The 17043-nt window shown below is 32.0% G+C and overlaps 2 protein-coding genes across 6 annotated transcripts; both read left to right on the plus strand.

The window, feature by feature from the left end:
- Nucleotides 1–609: 609 nt before the first annotated feature.
- LOC146931378 (F-box protein At4g22280-like) lies at nt 610–4812 on the plus strand. 2 transcript variants are annotated; one of them, XM_085702883.1, is made up of 7 exons: nt 610–722; nt 1053–2006; nt 2171–2329; nt 2434–2699; nt 4047–4092; nt 4202–4232; nt 4316–4812. In XM_085702883.1, the coding sequence occupies exons 2-7, from the start codon at nt 1065–1067 to the stop codon at nt 4327–4329; spliced, it is 1458 nt and encodes a 485-aa protein (XP_085559009.1). In that variant the 5' UTR covers nt 610–722; nt 1053–1064; the 3' UTR covers nt 4330–4812. The 2 variants fall into 2 exon arrangements, with proteins under 2 accessions (XP_085559009.1, XP_085559008.1); XM_085702882.1 differs by lacking the exon at nt 610–722 and adding an exon at nt 853–905 and having other exon boundaries at nt 4316–4711.
- A 1498-nt stretch (nt 4813–6310) lies between these two features.
- On the plus strand, nt 6311–10363 carry LOC146931379 (F-box/LRR-repeat protein At4g14103-like). Of its 4 annotated transcripts, none has more exons than XR_015006684.1 (8): nt 6311–6465; nt 6812–7773; nt 7914–8072; nt 8171–8436; nt 8852–8993; nt 9670–9706; nt 9809–9886; nt 10061–10363. XR_015006684.1 is itself a non-coding variant. In XM_085702879.1 (7 exons), exons 2-7 carry the CDS (start codon nt 6832–6834, stop codon nt 10190–10192), a joined length of 1614 nt encoding a protein of 537 aa, XP_085559005.1. In that variant the 5' UTR covers nt 6311–6465; nt 6812–6831; the 3' UTR covers nt 10193–10363. The 4 variants fall into 4 exon arrangements, 2 of the variants coding, with proteins under 2 accessions (XP_085559005.1, XP_085559007.1); XR_015006683.1 differs by having other exon boundaries at nt 9856–9886; XM_085702879.1 differs by lacking the exon at nt 8852–8993.
- The last annotated feature ends 6680 nt before the right edge of the window (nt 10364–17043 follow it).

Here is a 17043-nt window from a genome sequence, read left to right on the forward strand (position 1 = left end):
ACTAAACTACAAAATGAGACTAAAAACGACATTGATCAGACAATTAAATTATGTAATGGTACAAGACCATTGGTCACGACCTATTTTAATTCACTCATGATCAATTGCATGTTGTAGTTTCAAGAGTAAAGTTAAGTAGTCTAAAGATACTAATACTAAGATAAAGATCAAAGATCATATAATTCCACAAAACATATTCTATTGTAAAATCTTTGATAATGTGTAACTAACTATACGATAATTTTATATTTTAGTATATTTATGAATAATTACCCTTATTTTACAATCATTTCACACATTGATAAGTACTTTTTATTATTAACAATTATACATTTTAAAATGATTTTAAAAGCTTGCATGCACGGTTCTTACTTCTACACCAATAAATTGACAAAACAAAATAAAAGAGTTTAATTTATAGGAAAATGATAAGAAAACAAACATCGTAATTATATTTTGGAGGGTTTGTAGTTGATATCTTTTTTTTTTTTTTTTGAGAGATGTAGTTGATATCTTAAAAGCTTAAAAAGTGCAATTTTCAATATAAAAGTTAATTTTCTTACTTGTTTAACGAGTGCTTAAGCAAGACCCTAATTGATGTGTGAAAACACGTTAAAAACATTTGTTGCCACATTGTAATTGATGAAAATTAGGTTTAAGGATGAAGCAGTACAGTATACTCACTCACTTTAGCTTGTTGCTTCATTATCTTCATTTCTAAGGTAATCGCTTCTTTCCTTCTCTTTTTTTTTGTTAGATTATGTTACGATTTCCATGTGCAAGGAGGTTGGAGAACCGAACCTGATATGAGGGTTTATATATATAGGATTGAACAACCCTCTCCTTTGAGCTATGATTTTGAGGTGGAGTTGGGTTCAATCCGTATCAGATTATTGCTTTGCCATGTAAATTTGTAGGCAATTGAAATTCATGAAAGCAATTGAAACTCATTTTATAATTATTATTACTATTAGGGAATCAATGTTGCCTCCTAAATTGCATATCACTCATGCTTTACATGCTAATTCTTATTCATTTATTGTTTTGAGCAGGCGTAGTAGATCATGGTCGGTACAATCTCAACAACCAATATGCATAAAATCCAAAGACATGATGTGGCGGGCGACATGATTAGCGATTTACCTGAGGAAGTTCTTCTTCATATTCTTTCCTTACTCCCTACCAAAGATGCTGTAAGAACTTCCGTATTAGCAAACAAGTGGAGGCACTTATGGACCTACTTATCTGCCTTTGATTTTGAAACTGTTCAATATGACTCAAAAAAGAAAAATCAAAAGAACACGGCAAATTGCCTCTTAGATCTAGTTGCGAGATTACTGCACAAATCTAGTCGGGTAGAAAAACTCCGTGTTCAAACATTTAAAAGTGTTGTTGATGGTGACAAAGTTAGTTCCTTAATAGCTTCTGTTGTGAAACACAAAGTACAAGATCTTGAACTTTCACTAGGTGATCCAAATGATAAGTTTGTGTTACCAAATAGTTTCTCATCTTTCGAGTCATTGACCAAACTGTGTTTAGGACTCAAGTTCACTCTACATATTCCTAACGGTATTCGTTTTCCTAGCCTGAAGAAATTAGTCGTTTCTGAAGTTACCTTTGCAGATGAGATGTCAGTTCAACAACTTTTCTCGGGGTGCCCTGTTTTACAAGAGTTGACCATTTACGATTGTGATTGGGAGAATTTAGAGCGGATCACTGTTTCAATTTCCACATTAAAGGAGTTAACCATCGATTTTGACTATTACAGTGTTGATTATGATCATCATATGAAACTCATGATTGATGCTGTGAATCTTTTATCGTTAAGTTGCACATGCAGTCAACCAATAGATATTATCCCTGTTAACCTGACCTCTGTAGTTGATACATCTATTGATTTTGAGTATCACCCTATTTGTGAACCATATGCTGCTCAGTGTGTATTTCAGCTATTGAGTGGACTTGGTAGTGTTCAGTCTCTCACACTATATAATAATACTCTTGAGGTATGTTTGCCTATTTGCTCGTCATCTTCATGTTTTTTTTTTTTTTTTTAAATATTGTATACCATAATACCTAATGACAATGTTGGCTTTAATTATTCGTTTCTTGTAATCATTGCATATTTTCTGAATCGCAGTACCTAACGTGATTTTGTTTCCATTACTAGTGTCTTTACCGTACAAAGGATGCTCTCCATCTCCTTCCTAGATTTCACAAATTGACACATCTTTATGTGTTTCGTGGGAGTTTCGATTTCACTGATGAAGTACTAATGGAAATTCTCCTAAAGACTCCTAAACTGGAAAGTCTTCAGATACCTGGGGTGGTACGTTTTATTTTCTTCACCAGTGCTGGTAATTGTCATATTTCAAGGCTAACAATCTTGAGAATCACTTCTGTTAATTGACATGTTTAGTGATTCTTGATTAGGTACTTGACTACTTGGATGATGAAGATTTGATATTGAACCCAGTGCCTTGCTGTTTCAAATCTTCTCTCAATCGATTATGCTTTTTAAATTTTTATGGAAATGAAGATGAAATTGAATTCGTTATGTTTATCTTAAAAAATGCCCCATATTTGGGGGAGATCAAGATATACTGTTCGAGACATTTATCAGCTGATATAGAGAAGGTGGATGATGTTCGGAACCAATTGGAAGATGTAGGCCCAGAGAGTTGTGTCATCAAGTTTTGGTAAATAATCTTTCTTTTCTTCTCTCCATTTCTTTCTTTGTGTTTATTTTTGGAATTGAATCAGTTTACTAATTTAACTTCATTCCATAATATAAATGTGTGGTTGATGAAATAAATAGCTTCACTAGTATGACTACTATCGCTAGTTTATGGAGTATGCCCTTTGTGAACTGTATCAATTTATTTTATTGGACAAACTCTGTTTGCTGGGAATTGGAACCGTCTAAGTGTTTAGAGTTGTTGTTCTTACTTTTTACACTTGACATACCAAAACATAACACGGTCTTTGGCCGTTAAAAAGAATCTAGAACTTGTCTTTCAAACTTCAGCTAGGTGGTTTCATCTTACTATGAATTTTGGAAAACTGGTTCATTGTACCCCCACCCTAAGCTCGCACACTATGACATCCCAACATATTTAAACCATAGTTAGGTATGATTGAGTGCTCGGTGAAGCCTAAATATATGCGATTAAATGATTTATAAAATGTTTGGTTGGGTCTTTAGGATCGTGTGGAGTATGGACATAGTGGAGAGGAAACTTAGGTTTCAGCAGTATGCTTAAGCGTGGCTTTGGCCAATACTTAGATGTTGGAACACTTAAACGGCAGAGAGATACACACTTAAACGTGGGTCCCAGTTCCTGTGTGGAAAGTGTGGGAGGTTTGATTATAACTAATAAATTCATGTAAAGGTAATGCAAGTTGAACTTGAGGTAATGTATTAGTTGTTTTAGCTATGCGAGTTCAAATAGTCGGTTAGCTAGTACTTCAAAATTATTTATTCTTCAAAATGTACTAAGTCTATATTGGGCCACTTGCTTGAGATCATAAGCAAAACTTTAATGTTGACTTGATGGACATGAAAGCTAATTCAAAATTCCTTAATGTATGTTTTATATCAAGTATCATCATAATCTCTTAAAGCTCTTTTTAAGTAATATCACTACTTTTTTATTTCTTAAAACTAGAGACTTTTGTACTATTTTCTTTGTGTTACCTTCAAATTTATCATAATAATAATAATAATATTTTTAGTATGTGAAGTAGGTTTTTATACTATGATCTTTTCAAGATATGAGCCTAGATTAGTTCTTTCAGATTTGGTTGCTGCTTTAAGATACAGGGTGTTTGGAACAAGTTTCACAGGAATAAGAACTGTTTAAATTTCAACTTTTCTTTTGATTTGACTTGGGAATGATTCGTTTTGCCTCAACCGTCTTTTGCTTTTCATTGTTGCGGACATATGGGGGGATTTGGAAGATGTGTGTGTGATTATAGAGGGGTTTGAGATCTTCATTCTGAAAGTATATTGATCTGCTAACTGTTATTTGTTTTCACTGTTTCAGTTACAGCTACTATGAACAATCTGACGATGAATCTGATGAAGATGAAGTGAGTAAAATATTTACACTTTTCATAATAGGATAATTTCTCACTGGCTGTTTCATTGTTACGTGGAACACATTGAATGCCTTGGTCTAACTTTTGCTGTGGTTTTCAGGCTTCAAATTCTGCGGTGCTTCCTGCTGCAGGTAAGAATGGACATGCTCTCGGCTGATTAATTATTTTCTCGTTGTCTTCATCCTCTCCTAATTGTTTCTATTTTTTTATGAAGGACTTGAGTTATAGTGAATCTATCATTATATTTCCCTTCATCTATATGAGATGGGATTTTGTGGATTCTAAAATATGAGAAATTGAACTTTCTAATCTCAGACGCACTTTGAAAAACTTGACGCATCAAGGATGAAGATCCCCCAAAGGACAAGTTGTGCTATCTGTCTTAGTGGTGTAGAGTGTAGACTTTTGTCTGCTGTGATTTTCTGCTACGTATTCATTCTTCTGATTCCTCATTTGTTTTGCATTATAGTGGGTTTGTCCTTAAGTAACTTCAAGAATCAATTTAAGGTTATGGCATAACACGTTTAAATTCCATTTACAGCGTTCAACTTCAGGTGAAACTTCAGGGTTTCGCCGATCTTACAATAAATTTTTCACACTGATTTTTTTATCCTTTCTCCTTCCCTTTCCTTGTAGTTATAAATACTGGCAAAATAAATTGCCTCAGTTTAAATGATATTTCAATATTTAAGCCGGTTTAGCAGTAGAAAATGATATATAGACTCGGTCAATTTATCATATTCCCGTCACTGGAAAAGGATTTATCATGAACTATATGTATGACTTTCCAGAAGCTATAAACTGGTAGTACCGTTGTATCTTTTGATGATTATTATTGCAAAGAAGCTACAAAGTCATCTATGAAAATTAGGTAATTTAAATACCTCATATTATTGTGCTTAATTGTTCTGAAAAATCGAAACAAGCACCATATATTCATGTCATACAATAAAGACACATACTGGCTTTGTGAATTGTACTTTTTCTTCCTGGATTCTAAGATCATCAGTTTTTCGCATCCTAATAGTTAGTGAAGTTTTTCATTCTCTGCCATGTACTTTTACAAACATAACACCAGACACAAACCCCCGTCTCCATTAGCGTTTCAAAAAAATTACCGCATCCATCAAGTAACATGCATATATTCATTGATATGTTGCAAGATCATCTAACATTTTGAAAACATATGGTTTAACATAAACACGTATGTGTACATTAGTGATATTTGTGACAGCATTTTTTTTTTATTGGTAAAAAATATAGTAAGAGAAAAGGAAGAGGGAGAATAAACACATAATATAAGCATGAGAGAAGGTTGTCACAAAATGATTGTATCATTTTCCAACACGTATATGTGTGTAATACTTTTGTCCCTTTGATCTTGTATCCAAATTATATACTCCCTCCGTTTTAAACTACATGTCCAAGTCAACCACTTCACACATGCCAATGCACAATTTTGACTGTTAATATCTTTAATTATCTAAAGTAAAAAATTATAAAAATTTAATATTTTGAAAATATTTGTCGAGACAAATCAAACAACATCTTACATGTTAATATTTGTCTTTATAGATTAGTTAAAAAATATGGTCAAAGTAAGTCAAATGAATAGTGCACATTGCAAAAATTGGACATGTATTTTGAAACGGAGGGAGTAGCACTTTAGCAATTTCACATGGATTGAGAAATGTAGTTAATGTTGTGTAGAAATAAAATAATTGTAAGTTGTTTTACAAAAATATCATTTATTATGATATGGAAAACATGAATTAAAATTATTGAAAAATATAAAGTAATACTCTCTCCGTTTTGAAATGAGTGTCGTTTTAGCAAAAAAATAATTGTTTCAAAATGAATTCACTTTCAGTTTCCAATGCAATAATAATTTTTTCTTTTCAATTGTACCCTTCAATTAATACTATATACACTACTTTTAAAGTATTATTTTTTCTTTAATAAAAAACAAACAAATAGTTGATTAGAATAATTTGATAAAATAACATCTTTTTTTTTAATTAATGCATTTTTTAAAACGACATTCATTTTAAAAGGGAAGAAATAAATTGTAAGGGACATGATAAAAAAATAAGCCTTAAATATTTATTGATATCGTAAATGACATATATAATTTGAAACAAACTAATTTTGACTTAACACATAATTTAAAAGTAATGGAGTATAAGTTAAACTCCGTAAAAAAAATGGTAAGAGACAATCTCACAAGTTGACAACACAACACTTTGTCAGTTTGGTGAGAGACTGAGAGTTGAAGGTAATTGATGAAAAATTAGGTTTAACGATGAAGCAGTACAGTTACAGTATGCTCACTCACTCTCTTTAGCTTCTTGCTTTATTGCTCAGGTAATCCCTTCTTTTTCCTTCAAAAATTCATAATCAATGTGCTTTTTTTTGTTAGATTATATAGGATTTGACAACCCTCCCCTTTGAGCCATGTTTTGAGTAGAGTTAGGTTCAATCCGTATCAGTTTATTGCTTTGCTATGTAAATTTGTAGCCAATTCATGAAAGCATCTACAGTGGACTCATTTTATTATTATTATTATTATTATTATTATTATTATTATTATTATTATTATTATTATTATTATTATTATTATTATTATTATTATTGAATCAATGTTGGCTACTAAATTGCATATCACTCATGCTTTACATTTTTATTGTTATTCATTCATTGTTTTGAACAGGAAGGCGGGCGTAGAAGATCATGGTCGGTACAATCTCAACAACCGATGTGCATAAGATCCAAAGACATAATGTGGGCAACAAGATTAGCGATTTACCTGAGGGAATTCTTTTTCATATTCTTTCCTTACTCCCTACCAAAGATGCTGTAAGAACTTCTGTATTAGCAAACAAGTGGAGGCACTTGTGGACCTACTTATCTGCCTTTGATTTTCAAACTGGTCGATATGACTCGGAAAACCAAAATCAAAACAACACGGCAAATTGCCTCTTAGATCTAGTTGTAAGATTAATGCACAAATCTAATCGAGTAGAAAAGCTTTGTGTTCAAACATTTGAAAGTGTTGTTGATGTAAACAAAGTTAGTTCCTTAATAGATTCTGTTGTGAAGCACAAAGTACAAGATCTTGAACTTTCACTAGGTGATCGAAATGATGAGTTTGTGTTACCACATAGTTTCTCATCTTTCGAGTCATTGACCAAACTGTGTTTAGGACTCAAGTTCACTCTACATATTCCTAGTGGTATTCGTTTTCCTAGCCTGAAGAAATTAGTCGTTTCTGAAGTTACCTTTGCAGATGAGATGTCAGTTCAACAACTTTTCTCTGGGTGCCCTGTTTTACAAGAGTTGACCTTGTACAATTGTTATTGGGAGAATATAGAGCAGATCACTGTTGCAATTTCCACATTAACCAAGTTGACCATCGATTTTGAACTCTTTTGCGTTGGTTATGATCATGATATGACACTCACGATTGATGCTGTGAATCTTTTATCGTTAAGTTGCAGATGCATTCAAACAATAGAATTTATCCCAGTTAACTTGACCTCCGTAGTTGATGCATCTATTGATCTTGAGTATGACCATCCAAGTAGTGAATCATATGCTGCTCACTGTGTATTTGAGCTATTGAGTGGACTTAGTAGTGTTAAGTCTCTCACACTATATAATAACACTCTTGAGGTATGTTTGCCTATTTGCTTATCATCTTCATGTTTTTTTATAATACCTAATGAGAATGTTGACTTTAGTTATTTGTTTCTTATAATCGTTGCATATTTTCTGTATTACAGTACCTAACGTAGTTTTGTTTCCATTACTAGTGTCTTTACTACACAAAGGATACTCTCCATCTCCTTCCCACATTTAACAATTTGACACATCTTGAAGTGTTTGCTGGGATTCCGGAGACCACTAATGAAGTACTGATGGACATTCTCCGAAAGGCTCCTAAAGTGGAAGTTCTTGAGATTCCTGGAGTGGTACGTTTTATTTTCTTCACCAGTGCTTGTAATTGCAGTTTCAAGGCTAACAATAATATTATTTCAGTCAATTGACTTGTTTAGTGATTCTTGATTAGGTACTTAACTACTTGGATGGTGAAGATTTGATATTGAACTCGGTGCCCTGTTGTTTCAAATCTTCTCTCAATCGATTATGCTTTTTAAATTTTTATGGGAATGAATATGAAATCCAATTCGTTAAGTTTATCTTGAAAAATTCCCCATATTTAGGGGAGATCAAAATACACTGTTCAAGACATTTATTAGCTGATAATGAGAAGGTGGATGATATCTGGAACCAATTGGATGATGTAGGAGGCCCGGATTGTGTCATCGATTTTTTGTAAATATTCTTTCTTTTCTTCTCTCTTTTTTTTTGTTGAAGTGATTCAGTTTACTAATTTAACTTCATTCCATAATATACTTAGAGTGGTTGTTCTTACTTTTACACTTGACATACCGAAGCATAACACGATTTTTGGCCCCAAAAAGAATCTAGAACTTGTCTTTCCAACTACACCTTGGTGGTTTTGCCTTACTTAGAATTTTGGGAACCTGTTCATCCCCCCCACCCCCCCCCCCACACACACACACACACTCCCTGCGCTCGCACGCTATAACATCCCGACATATTTAAACCATACTTAGGTATGATTGAATGCTCAGTGAAGCCTAAATATATGTAATTAAATGATTGGTTAGGTCTTTAGGATTGTGTGAAGTATGGACATAATGGAGAGGAAACTTTTTGGTTTCAGCGGTATGTTTAAGCGTGGCTTCAGCCAATGCTTAGATGTTGGAACACTTAGTCGGCAGAGAGATAGACGCTTAAATGTGGGTCCTAGTTCCTATGTGGAAAGTGGGAGGTTTGATTGAAATAACTGATAAATTCATGAAAAGGTAATGCAAGGTGAACTTGAGGAATTGTCTTAGTTGTTTTAGCTATCCGAGTTCATATATTTGGTTAGTATTAGTACTTCAAAATTATTTATTCTTCAAATGTACCTAGTCTATATCGGGCCACTTGCTTGAGATCATAAGCAAAACTTTAATGCTGACTTGATTGACATGAAAGCTAATTCAGAAATCCTTAATTTATGTTTTTTATCAACATAATTTCTTAAAGCTCGTTTTCAGTAAAATCTTGCTTTTTTATTTTTTTAAAACTAGAGTCTTTCGGATTATTTTCTTTGTATTACCTTCAAATTAAAAGTATGTGGCTGATGTTCTTTATCATAATTATAATATTTTTAGTATGTGAAGTAGGTTTTTATTCTATGATATTTTCATGATATGAGCCTAAATTAGTTCCTTCAGATTTGGTTGCTGGATTAAGTTGCAGGTTCTTTGGAATAAGTTTCACAGGAATATGAACAGTGTTTAAATTTAAACTTTTCTTTTGATTTGACTTGGGAATGATTTGTTATACCTCAATCAACTTTCTTCTCCTTTGCTTTTCGTTGCTGGAGACATATGGGGGAATTTGGAAGATGTGTGTGTGATTATAGAGGGGTTTGAGATCTTCATTCTGAAAGTATGTTGAGCTGCTCACTGTTATTTGTTTTCACTGTTTCAGCTCCAGCTACTACGACGATGAATCTGATGAAGATGAAGTGAGTAAAATACTTACACTTTACATAATAGGATGAGTTTTTTTTTTTTTTTTTTTTTTAAATAATAACAGGACAAGTTATTAGTGGCTGTTTCATTGTTAGGTGGAACACATTGAGTGCCTTGGTCTAACGTTCACTGTTGTTTTCAGGCTTCAAATTCTCTGGTGCTTCCTGCTGCAGGTAAGAATGGACATGCTCCTGACTCATTAATTATTTTCTCATTCTCTCCTTATTGTCTTTGCTTTTTATGAAGGATTTGAGTTATAGTGAACCTATTATGCTATTTCCTTTAATCTATATGAGATGAGATTTTGTGGATTCTAAAGCATGAGAAATTGAACTTTCTAATCTCAGATGCACTTTGAAAAACCTGACGCTTCAAGGATGAAGACCCCCCAAAGGACAAGTTGTGCTATCTGTCTTAGTAGTGTTGAGTGTAGACTTTTGTCTGCCGTGATTCATATCTTTATTTCTGTCAAGTTATAGTACCGAATCAGTACATGTTCAATATCTTTCTTTATTAGTTGGAACTAATGTACTATTGCCAATGTTACATTGCTTCTGAATTATTTTAGGAGATCAAAACCAGAACAAGTTTTTTCCTTAAGTAACTTCAAGAATCAATTTAAGGTTATGGCAGAACAAGTTTAAATTCCATTTCCAGCGTTTAACTTCAGGGTTTCACCAGATCTCACAATAAACTTTTCACACTGATTTTTTTTTATCCTTTCTTCTTATCTTTCCCCATGGTTTAAATGATATTTCAATAGATAAGCCGGTTTAGCAGTAGAAAATGATATATAGACTCAGTCAATTTATCATATTCCCATCACTGGAAAAGGGTTTTACAATTTATCATGAAGTATATGACTTTTCAGAAGCTATAAACCGGTAGTACCATTGTATCTTTTGATGATAGTTATTGCAAATAAGCTACAAGTCATCTATGAAAATAAGGTAATTCATATACCTCATTATCGTGCTTCAGTGTTCTGAAAAATCAAAACAAGCGCCATACACTCATGTCATACAATAAAAACACATGGTGGCTTTGTGAATTGTACTTTTTCTTCCAGGATTATAAGATCATCAATTTTCGCATCCTAATAGTTAGAGAAGTTTTTCATTCTCTGCTATGTACTTTTACATACATAAACGCATATCGAAGGCTAAATGAATATGGCGATTTAAAAGGAAACGCATATCCTCTCCAAAGCTTTTTAGGAGAAAAATATGAGCTTGGTTACACCTAAAACAATTTTGGACACAAATTTCTAGTATCTTGAAGAACGTCAATATGCAATATGTTCAAAGAACAACTTAAATCGGAAGATATTTAAAAAAAGGGAGAATGTTAAGCAGTGCCTTCAGGCATTGGTTAAGCAACCAAAACATAAGTAGGCTGATAGGTGGTCTTGTCACATAAGCAGATAATATCCATGTCACACCTCCTAACAACGCAAGTTAATAGAAAGACTCAATTGTTCAACATCATTCAAAATCAGTTTTTTTTTTCCTTTCCAATTCACAAAATGTAAGGGGGTAAATACTCAACCCCTACAATATCAAGAGGCAAATTTGAGATTTACTCAATGAGTTGTTTAATTGAGGTTGTTGTTATGGGAAATCTGTGAGACCTTTCTAGTTTGTAGTAGTGTACAGTTTTAAACATGTATAAGTCTAGGAAATGTGTAGTTAATCAAAAGTCCATTTGCTTTTGAAAATACATAACGATATTGCTTTTTTTTTAAGAAACATATATGAGAGGTAATGAAAAAGTGTACATGGTGGGATCAAGGTAGGAGAGAAGCTTTTGAAGTTGACAATGGGGATGGGGAGTTCGGGTAGCCGAGAGAGAAAGAGGAGATGCATTTATCTTCTTTTGTTACAATTAATGTCTTTCATTTACCCGCGAAAATGAAGGAGATGAATTCTTGTAGTGATAACTATACTACATGATCCCTCTTATAGAGGTGTAGGCCATTTGTAATGTAATCAACTTGTAAAACCAAGACACTATGTCTACAGAGATAGCAAGGGCAGAGAGTAGCAGAAGCTATTAAAGGGTTAGGGAAGCTTGGAGACAAGTTTGTTGATGCTTCTCCAACATTCATCAACTCTTGTTTGTTAGTGATACATATTATGGATAACTAAACTCTTTTTTTGTCGGGATTGGATGTAAACAGCTAAGAATCCATGTAGTACTATTAATTTAGTTGGTTGTACATTATTTATGTTCTCAATATAATTTTAGTCTAAATTTATTCTTAATTCTTTGTCGACGATGTAGTGTTCTACAATTGATCTTTTGATTTAGTCAGACCCTAGTAAGGCTGGCTATCTAAGGAAAATGGTTTAGATTATGTATAGGTGTTATCGCTCGAGAGATCGCGAGAAGTTCTATATTCATGTACAACTTTTCAGTCGTATGTCATAGAAACAATCGGCTATCTTATCGTCGTGCATCGGAAGTCAGTTGTTTCTATGTTATCTCATGTCATTAACCTTAGCCGGAAACGTACGTTGAAAAGGGTGGAGTTATATTTCAGTCATAAAAAGTATACAATTGATTAAGAGAAAACATATGAGGAATAGTTATTGAAATTCAATCTCAGCACAACTATATCTATATTGATTCAGTTTTACTTTGATTCAAACCACTCAATCACTTTTATAAACAACATGTTCAGAAAACTTGTCAATCATGAACATGAATTAACTAAGCATAGTATATGTGGATACAATATTTTTATTTGTTAGATAATAACTAGAATACTTACCACCGTGTTGGAGAAACCACCAAGTTTCCTCCTTTATTAGCCTTCAATCTTGCTCTTCCTCTTTTGGTCATTCTCCCTCTCTGGTTCTAAGAAACTATGTTAAGAGTTACACATCAGATAGGAGATGGCCTGACAATGTGTTTATAAGTGGGGACAATCCTCACCTCACAAGCTGGTTTTGTGGGGTTGTATTAGGCCGAACCACCATTTCTAAGATGGTATCAAAGTCTCTTCAAGATCCATTGGGCCACCTACTATCAGGTTTCCGCTATCGAGCCACCCATTGTTTATGTCCACGAACCAAGCTGAGTAGTGCTAGTCGTGAGAGAGTGTGTTAAGAGTCTCACATCGGATATGAGATGGCCCGACAATGTTTTTATAAGTGGAGACAATCTTCACCTCACAAACTGGTTTTATGGAGTTGTGTTAGACCCAACCACCATTTCTAAGACTCTAAAATTCAAGGTGTCATAAAAATGCCAACACGTGACCTTTTATAACAGTTGAGTAAGTGTGAATTCTCTTAGAAAAACCTTTGTTCCCTTAGTGAATCAACTTTTTTCACAATAAAACAATTGCTAACTGTGTAAATCGTCTTTTTTACGGTCATAGTTCGCTCAGTTATGCCAACTTCTTTGTTTTGAAATCGCTTATTGAACAAAATTGCTCGTTTGGCTATTTTGTTAGGGTATTGAAAACTCTAACTTGATTTGGCTCATTGAGCTTTATTTGGTACGGGTGATCACTTATGCTTCTAACTTAATAACTTTCAATTTCATTTCATTCCTCTTCATTAACCTCTAAAAGCAAGGGACGATATGCAAATTTGCATTCTTATGATTAAATTGACAAAAATCAAATATGTAGGAAAATTGGGAAAAATGCATAAGTCTTCTGTTGATTTAAGTCAATAAATATTTATGAAATTATCTTACAAAATAGATAATTAAATTTAGCACTTATCAAACTCTACTCAACTTAAAACTTTGTATTCAAACAAATCCTATTAAAAGCGTTTCTCAAACATTACTTTCAAGACTTCCTACAAAAAATGAATGATCATGTTTTATGACAATCAAGTTTCAAAAATTCGGCTCAGTCTAGGGTGGGAGAGCTTGATAGATCTCCCACCGTGAGAGACCAAGAAAAATAATGTTTAATGGTTGGATATTGAAGTTCCAGAGTTCTTAACATACACCGGCAATACCAAATTTCTTAATTTCATTCTCTTCTTTATCGTGTAATAATGCAAATTTGCAACATCATCACTTTCAATTACTCAACACAAATATGCAGCAATTACGGTTTTGATTTTTCATTTTCTTCATTATAGATCTTATCTTATAGTGCCAACACCCAATACTTTTACATTTTTACTTTCATTTTCACTTTCCCAGATTCGCAGCAACCATTGACATGGAACTTCTTTTTTCTATTATCTATTTCCATACTTCTTTGAATGTGTGAACTATTGAAGGGACTGCGTTTTTTTTTTTAATTGGGTCATGGTTTTGGGACATACACACAACACCATTGATGTTGAAAAGATTTGAAACTTTTTGTGATTTTTATGGACTGTGTTCTTGGTTGAAGGTGTGTTGGTCTTGCAAATTTGCTCTCCCCTCTTTAATTAATGAATACTCCCTTCGTCTCTTAACGTAACCTCCTTTTACTTTTTTCACATTTATTAAGAAAAGTTGACAGTGTAATTATTATGTCTGTTTTGTGTGTTAATATTACCATATTGTCCTTTGTTTGTATATGTATTAAATGTATTAAATTTGACTTTTTAAATTTCAAAACAAGTTAGTAGTATTAATTAGGGGTATGTTTAGGAAAATAATAATAAATGCATCTAGTAATTTGAAAAGGGGTTTAGATTTAGAGACAAAAATAAAGTCAAATGGGTGGTTAGATATAGGGACGGAGGGAGTATAAAAGTTTGAACATTGATGATGATGAGTTGAAGCTTAAATGTCATAACTTTACCAGTTTTCTTCATTGATTATCAATGTCTGAATTTATTGGGTTTATCCCATTAATTTGCACTTAAAAGTGTTAATTTGAATGTTTGAATTTATTGGATTTATATAAGAGATTTGGAGTTATTATTGGGTTTACATGCCTGGGAAATTTTGCACTTAGAAGTGTTGATATTGTGAGGAAGAAGCAAATGGTGGAAGGATGAGATTACAGAGGGAGCATACGGAAGAGAAATACGAGAGGAAGATAAACAAATGAGAAATAATCAAGTGTACTTCATTTATTGTGTGCTCATTCAATCCAACGGCTCTAAAAAGGTCTCTCACGGTAGGAGACCTATCAAGGTCTCCCACCCTAGACAGCGCCCTTCAAATTCAATCTTTCAAATTGAATATTTTTACTTGCAATGACCATAAAGGTAGAACTAATGATACATGTGAAATGCAAGCATGTTTGTGAAACTTTTGCTACGTCAAACTGAAATGTTGATGCACGGTTCATTGAAATGTTAATCAACCATGAATTCATTCCTCGCATAAAGTATTTGATAATAATATTTTTTCTGTCTAAATTTAAATACTAATAATTTTTTGGGTTTTGCTAACCAATGCCCTAAGGGCAATGGTTAAGGATGTCAAAAATAGAAATTTTTCATTAAAAACAACAACTTTTTGACTTTCATAAAGTTAAATATTCTACTTTTCACCAATTTCCAATGCATAATTTCTATATTAATCTTCTTAACTAGTGCCCTAATTTCCCTAATTTTTTTATATGAATATATTTTTGTGCAAAAGTTTATCTCAATGATATATTTCTATTCCACCTATTATTTTTTCTTAGTTTAATCTATAAAAAAAAGTTTTATTTGTAGGGTTGATTGTTTTAATTGACCCTGTGATACACACGATGTCTGAAAAATGACCCTGTAAATAAAAAACATATATTATAACTTTGTAATTTGAGATTCTTCATATTCTATTACCTTGTAATATACGCGAAGTGCAAAAAAGTGACCTAGAGGTTGAACTTTTACTTTTTTTTTTTCATATATGTATAAGACATTGAAATATGACTTTACACAGAAAAAAATATTTTTTCGACGAAGGACGAATGAATTTTCCTTCCCCATAATTATGAATTTCTAAACGGTTCGTATATAATTCTTACTTGTTTAAAAACCTCAAAATTTCATATTGATGATTCTTATAATATTCTAACCATACTTAAAAAATTAGGGAATGAAATTTGATACGTAAGCATATGCTCACTCGAAACAAAATTAAAGTTTTACATGTTTTGGTTGAAAAATAAAAATAAATCGAGGTGTCTTCGAAATGGTATGAAACTTTGCAAACCTTTTCTATTTCTTTTTATAGATGTCTCTGTAACATTTTTTTGACTGAAAATCAATCCAAACCGAACCGTTATCAAAATTCGGTTTCCATGTTGATATTTCCATGTTGATATTTGGATGAAGTGATAAATGCAGTCTGAAACTCATACAAACAAACACACACATAAATAGTTTGAACCCATGTAATCATGTTCAACATAATAATATCGACAATGTTAGTTGAACTAAGCAATATATCAAATAGTTAATACAAAGTGTATGTTACTCCTATTTAATTAAACTATTTTGTATCTCAAGAAGGAAGACGGATGAAATTTAGATAAAATCAAAGTAACATATTATTATTAACATAAAATCAAAGTAACATATTATTATTAACATTAGAAAAGTTTTGTCAAAAAAATAAAATAGAAGAGTTGTCTTTTTTGTTGTTAATGATTTTTCTTTATAATTCGTTTTCGTCCTCGATGATTTGTCAAATATTGTCATACATTAGTATTGTAGTTTTTGTCAAATTACAAGACAAATTAATTAATATACGAGTAGCTGATATTGTTAAAAATTATCTCTCAATTATTGTTTAAAATATTCTATTTTATCTAAATAATTAAATCTAAAATTATTAGATTCATTTGAACTAATATGCAAAGGAAGGTTTATGTGACAATAAATTTTAAGATTTTGTGACAACAATTTTTCATATGAAAATTTCTTAAAATAATTTTGTGTGCTAAGTAATTTTTTTTAAATTATTGTATTTTATCTAAATAATTAAATCTAAAATAATTAGATTCATTTGAACTTATATGCAAAGAAAGTTATGTGACAATAAATTTTAAGATTTTGTGACAACAGATTTCCATATGAAAATTTCTTAAAATAAATTTTAAGATTTTGTGACAATAAATAATTTCCTAAACTAAATTTCCATATAAAATTTTCTATAATTGTTTTGTATATTTTAATCACTATTATTTATTTATTTCATATAAAATTTTCTATAATTGTTTTGTATATTTTAATCACTATTATTTATTTATTTGAATAAACAAAGAGGAAACCAAAGGGAATTTAATCAATATTAGGGTGCCACTCAAAAATTACCTCTCCTTACCTTATTTTGTTTATAATTTATAATTATAATATATATTATATCTATACTATATATGAAGGGAATACATTCCCTAAAAAAAAAGAAGGGAATACATGATTTTGAG

This window comes from Medicago sativa, chromosome 4 (genome assembly GCF_051527215.1).
Source record: "Medicago sativa cultivar Bolivia chromosome 4, Bolivia_mono, whole genome shotgun sequence".
Classification (NCBI taxonomy): domain Eukaryota; kingdom Viridiplantae; phylum Streptophyta; class Magnoliopsida; order Fabales; family Fabaceae; genus Medicago; species Medicago sativa.

What these genes read in the sequence shown, in the direction of transcription:
- LOC146931378 (XM_085702883.1), top strand. Translation starts at nt 1,065, where the DNA reads ATGGTCGGTACAATCTCAACAACCAATATGCATAAAATCCAAAGACAT. An exon ending in GTCTTCAGATACCTGGGGTG is followed by an intron (nt 2,330 to 2,433) that starts GTACGTTTTATT and finishes ATTCTTGATTAG; the next exon opens with GTACTTGACTACTTGGATGA. An exon ending in AGTTGTGTCATCAAGTTTTG is followed by an intron (nt 2,700 to 4,046) that starts GTAAATAATCTT and finishes TCACTGTTTCAG; the next exon opens with TTACAGCTACTATGAACAAT.
- LOC146931379 (XM_085702879.1), top strand. Translation starts at nt 6,832, where the DNA reads ATGGTCGGTACAATCTCAACAACCGATGTGCATAAGATCCAAAGACAT. An exon ending in TATATAATAACACTCTTGAG is followed by an intron (nt 7,774 to 7,913) that starts GTATGTTTGCCT and finishes TTCCATTACTAG; the next exon opens with TGTCTTTACTACACAAAGGA. An exon ending in GATTGTGTCATCGATTTTTT is followed by an intron (nt 8,437 to 9,669) that starts GTAAATATTCTT and finishes TCACTGTTTCAG; the next exon opens with CTCCAGCTACTACGACGATG.